The 5,937-nt window shown below is 34.4% G+C and overlaps 1 protein-coding gene across 1 annotated transcript; it reads left to right on the top strand.

The window, feature by feature from the left end:
* Nucleotides 1–1,396: 1,396 nt before the first annotated feature.
* Nucleotides 1,397–5,270, top strand: LOC123669194 (sodium/potassium-transporting ATPase subunit alpha-like). The gene is made up of 2 exons (XM_045602819.1): nt 1,397–4,177; nt 5,115–5,270. Exons 1-2 carry the CDS (start codon nt 1,397–1,399, stop codon nt 5,268–5,270), a joined length of 2,937 nt encoding a protein of 978 aa, XP_045458775.1.
* The last annotated feature ends 667 nt before the right edge of the window (nt 5,271–5,937 follow it).

Here is a 5,937-nt window from a genome sequence, read left to right as displayed (position 1 = left end):
CGCTTCGGTACTGTTACACCGTGTAGGTTGGCTAATAGCTAGCTATTCACGCTTATTGATGGAAGCTGGCAGACGAGTAATAAAACGCGTCGGTGGTCGTAAACTCGCACTCGAAGCCCTCGCTACCGGCGCCCGCGCAGCGATCAAAGACGCGCTCCGACAAAGACGCCGCTCGAATACACTTCCCACCCTGTCAACACTGTCACGGTCCATATTTCATGTTCATCTTTTTCCAGCAATTGGCTATAAAATTAATTTAAATCTAATCGTGCGTTATTGTAATCAATTAAAAAAATTACATATAGTGAAAACGTGTTATTTAATTTTCAAATAAGAATTGAATTTATGTTCAGTATGAGGGGTTCTTATTTGGTATAGGTACATGTTCATTTCTTTATAGTAAAATGGAAAATATGTTTAAGTTTCAAAACTCACATAAAATTAATACTGTAATGTCGCCAAAGTAATCTTAATCCTGCTGGAACGAGCCCAAAAACTGCGGGCGTCTTAAGATGGGAGTCACCGTTTTAATTGGTCGCATTATACTTGATCTCCTTATTAATAGGTTGATTACTTGCGGGCCGGCGGCTCAAGACGGACGCTAAACCACCATACGAATCTTATGCGACAACGTTAGGAAAATCTCTAGAACTGCAGCTGCATTTACGTACAAACACTAAATAAGTATTAAAACCCAAAGAAGCGTTTAAAATACAATTTTAGATACCATTATAAAGATTGATTGTTATTCACTTTGGTTATTTCACTTTGTAGAGTACTTTAACGCATTGGAAGTTGATAGGTGCAGTGAGTCGAAAATATCAATATTGTCCGGAAATAGCCGCTATATCGGCACTGCGGCTATAAATCTGTGAGGTGTCGGCTGCTATCGGACGCTCATATTCCGTGTGATGGTTTGTATCATTTGCAAAGCAACATGCAAAGTATTAAAAGTACACAAGTACCGGTTGAAACAAGGATTTTTTTTATTACCTCAAGTAATGAAAATAAAACCACTTTAACAAAAAGACGTTTTTAATTTTTAAATAACATAACATCTAGAGATACTATTTTGATAGGAACAAACTATATTAACTTTTTGGTTCTTGCCAGAATTTTATTCTAGATGATGAAAAATGACTGACGCAAGTATTGTGATATATTTTTTTTATCGACGTTTAATATAAGGCCTAAAGCACATCATTCACTTTAGACTTACGTTTCATTGTTTCGAACATTTTTCTTTGATATATTAAAATAAAAAAACAAAAGTATGTACTAAGGATTAGGTAGTTTAAAAAAGTTTAGCTAGGCATCAAGAATTTTATTGACATTAGAATATATATATAGAAAATATTTAAAAATAAGATATAAATAATATAAATAAGAAATTAAAATGCCTCACCAATCTCATCGTCGTTCAAGTACTTCTATCGTTAGCGCACGACGTCTAAGTGGGCAGCATGTGAACCCAGAAGTCTCAGAACTAACTTTACTAAAAGAAGAACCTCATACAGGTGACCATTTTCTATCGCCAGCTCAATTAGAAGTAGTTTATCGAACAAATGTTAAAGATGGTCTAACGGAAACTTTTGCCCAAGAATTGTTAGAGCATTATGGACCTAATCAATTAAAACAACTTAAAGGTAATAGTTATTGGAAAATTTTTCGTCATAATCTATTTGGATGGTTTCAATGCGTTCTTTGGGCAGGTGCTATTTTAAATTTTATTGGATTCTTTTTTTCTGAACAAATTGATTCTGGAAGCGATAGTCATGGCCACTCTGGTAAAGATTATTTGTATCTCGGTTGCGTTATAACAGCTACTATTGTCGGTACTGGGCTTTTTGGGTTCTATCAAGAAGCTAAAAATATGGCTGTGATGAGTGGTTTCGAAAAATTAGTTCCGCCAAATGCTACCGTTATTCGGGAAGGTGTTAAGAAGATCATTCCCAATAATGAAGTGGTATTAGGTGATATTGTTGAAATGTCTGGTGGAGAAGTAGTGCCTGCCGACGTTAGAATTTTAACTTGTACAAATTTTAAAACTGATATGTCATCATTGACAGGAGAATCCGAGCCAATTGTACACAGACCAGAATGTACTAATGCAAATCCCTTAGAATCCAAGAATATGGTGTTTTTTGGGTGTCCTATCACTGAAGGTACTGCGAAAGGTGTCGTAATTGCTACAGGAGAATTGACACAAATGGGAAAAATTGCAGGTTTGGTCACGGGCCTTGAAAAAGAAGAAACGCCTATAGCTAAAGAAATAACACATTTTATTAAACTCATATGCTGTGTTGCATTTACTTTTGGTTTATTATTTTTTGTAATGGTATACTTTATCCAACATAGTTGGTTAGCAGCATTACAATATATGCTTGGGATTATATTGGCAAATGTACCTGAAGGTTTAATAGTGACGCTAACTGTTTGTATGACTTTGTCTGCCAATCAGTTAAAGAAAAAAAATTGTCTAGCTAAAACCTTACAAGCTGTTGAAACTTTAGGTTCTACTTCTTGCATATGTTCGGATAAAACTGGAACATTAACAGAAAATCAAATGAATGTCTCACATTTATTTTGTGACTTTACAATATATGATAAAAACGATCATGCTCACGTGTCTGACCATGCTTATGCCACATTAAGCTTAGCAGCATCTCTAAATTTAAAAGCTACCTTTGCGCATGACACTCTTAAATTACCAATAGAGAAACAAAGAATAATTGGAGATGCTTCAGAGTCAGCGATACTAAGGTATATGGAAATCAATAGGTCTGCAACACAAACACGTGAAGAAAATCCTACAGAAGCCGAGATTCCCTTTAGTTCGGCTTATAAATACCAAATAACAATACATCGAATGAAAGCTACACAAAGCTATTATTTAATAATGAAAGGTGCTCCGGAAATTGTAATAGAATTCTGTACAAAAATACTTACAGATAAAGAAGATCAAACTATGACGCCACAGGCAAAGAAGGAACTAAAAGCTAATTTTATTAAGTTAGCAAATATGGGAGAACGTGTCATTGGTTATTGTGATTATAAATTGCCAATAGATAATTATCCGTTAGGGTATAAATTTGATACTCAACAGCGAAATTTTCCGGTCGAAAATTTAAGATTTCTAGGTGCAATTTCAATGATAGATCCTCCCAGACGTGATATTGATAAGTCTATTGCGCTTTGCCGCCAAGCTGGAATAAAAGTTATTATGGTGACCGGTGATCATCCCGTTACAGCATTGGCTATCTCTAAGCAGTGTGGCACTATAACTCAGCCAACGGCTTATGACTATGCTTTTGAACATCACATAGATCTATCTGATGTTCCGACGCACATAAAACAACAGTTCCGTGCTGCTGTAATCACTGGTGACGAATTACGAAAAATGAGCGTTAATGATTTGAAAATGGCTCAAAAGAAATTTGATGAAATAACTTTTGCCAGGACGAGTCCACAACAAAAATTGATAATAGTGGAGACATATCAAGCTTTGAGTCATGTCGTTGCAGTAACAGGAGATGGAGTTAACGATTCTCCAGCCTTAAAGAAAGCAGATATTGGAATCGCAATGGGTATTACTGGGACTGAAGTATCAAAACAGGCCGCCGATATGATATTACTTGATGACAATTTCGCTTCAATTGTATTAGGCATACAAGAAGGCAGACGCATATTTGACAATTTGAAGAAAACCATTGCATATACTCTTACCTCAAATACACCTGAAATGTTACCATTTGTGGTATATGCGTGCTTAGGCATGCCTTTGCCTATGACATTAATTCTGATTTTAGTTATTAATGTAGGTACAGACTTATTACCTGCAATGAGCCTAGCTTATGAGACTTCAGAACAAGATATAATGTCAATTCCTCCTCGCAAGCCAACTGACCATCTTGTAAATAATGTGCTCATATTCATGGCGTATTTTCAAATAGGACTTATTCAATTTTTCGCCGGAATGTATGCTTACTTTATAATATTTGCTCAAAGTGGTTTTTTTCCATCCACTTTATTCTTTATTCGCAAAGAATGGGAATCACCAACAGTTACTGTTAAGGACACACTGGGCCGTCTTTGGTATTTTGCTGATAGAAAAAGAGTAGAACGAAAAGCACAAACCGCATATTTTGTTGCTATTTGTTGGACTCAGGTATCGGATGTTATAATTTGCAAGACTCGACGAATCTCTATCCTTAAAAAAGGAATGAAAAATCATGTATTAAATGCAAGTATAGTTGTTGACATTTTTGCTGCACTATTGGTGACATATCTACCACTATGTCACGAGGTCTTTGGAACAGAACCAATATCCTGGTATGATTTTTTTCTCGCATCACCTTTTTTTGTTCTTATGATTATAGGTGATGAGTTTAGAAGATACTTAATTAGACGTGGCATTTCTAAATGGATAGAAAGGGAAACTTACTACTGAGATAATTTATAAGGTTAAACAATAGAAGCTTAAAATGTTTTTTCTTTTTTTTGTTTATTGCTAATTATAATTTATGGCTATGTGTAAGATTCCTAGAGAAGCCAAACGTTATAATTTATTTTAAGAATAAAATAATATTGTTTACTGTGTTTAAACTAATAGACATTACATAATATTTATTTTACTTATATTTTCACATGTTTTATTTTATATAAACTATCTTTATTAGAGGAATAGAGAAAATTAATTAGTAAATCATTTTCAAATGGCGATAAAATTTCTGGTATCATTTTCATTATTAATGAAAGATAAAATATGGTATTGATGACATAAAAATTTAAATATTATTTACAAAATAATATAAAATTCTAATAAACTTATACATAGTTAATATGGTTGCAAATTATTAGTTATTAGGCTCACACTGAAACAAGTTTTTTTTTTTTAAATATTTCCTTTATATAAGCCCCTCAATTGTTAAAATACATTCAATGATTTATTTTTCTGCCGTCCATACAAATCAATTCTAAGTTGATTGTGGCGCGGCCGGCACGTGCTGCTTGAGTCAGCGAGATAAGTGCTGGCCACAATTAAGATTGTACCAATGAAGACACACGTTGAAGTGTTTTCTAATTATGTTCAACATCAATCACAGCTGAGCCAGAGCCGGCCAGAACGCTGCCAATCAACTAATTGCATCGCGTGCATCGACTTTTCGGCCCTCGATAATAATAGGCATTTTATTGCCTGTAATGGAGTCTCTAGGGCCACGGTTAATGCTCGCCGTTTGGTTACAGTCCTTGCTTTTAATTTAAATTAACATATTTAGGAAGCGAACTCACATATCCTCGCTGTCTGTGGGTAGGCAGCGTTGTTTTTATAATCAATTAAACGAACGTTAGCTCGTCTGTTTATATTGAACGATAATGGAATTGTGATATTGTTGAGTGGTGGCTATCATTTTGATTGATTTAAAAAACACGCGATCCTGCCCTTATGCTTGGAAGTGTAGCGTGCCGTGAGTCAGCCTCTAATCCAGCGGTAAATCGCGTCAGCTAGAATTCTTTGACACGGCATAACGAAAAAAATTTCAATTTGAGAAACGGGATATTTATCCGTGACCTACACAAAATGGGTGATATTAATCGGACAGATGAGCAGATGGGTAGCTCTTAAATCGTATTCATAGTTAAAAAAATTATAAATGAGATGGTGAACTTGTAAAATATGAAACTAATTTTAATTAAAACCGCTTTTTAACTGACTTCCAAAAAGGAGGAGGTTCTCCATTCGATTGTATTTTTACTAAATGCATATACACGCCACATCTACCAAAATAATTTATTATTTACCTTAATATTAAATTAATAGCAAATACTGTTTCAACAACAAAATTGTCTAAACGATTGTAATACATCTATGTATACAAATAAATAAAAATTGGAGTGTCTGTTTGTAATATTAAAATAACCGCTTTTTACTAAATG

The sequence above is a fragment of the Melitaea cinxia genome, chromosome 3 (assembly GCF_905220565.1).
Source record: "Melitaea cinxia chromosome 3, ilMelCinx1.1, whole genome shotgun sequence".
NCBI classification, from domain to species: domain Eukaryota; kingdom Metazoa; phylum Arthropoda; class Insecta; order Lepidoptera; family Nymphalidae; genus Melitaea; species Melitaea cinxia.
This window is presented reverse-complemented; position numbering and strand designations above follow the sequence as displayed.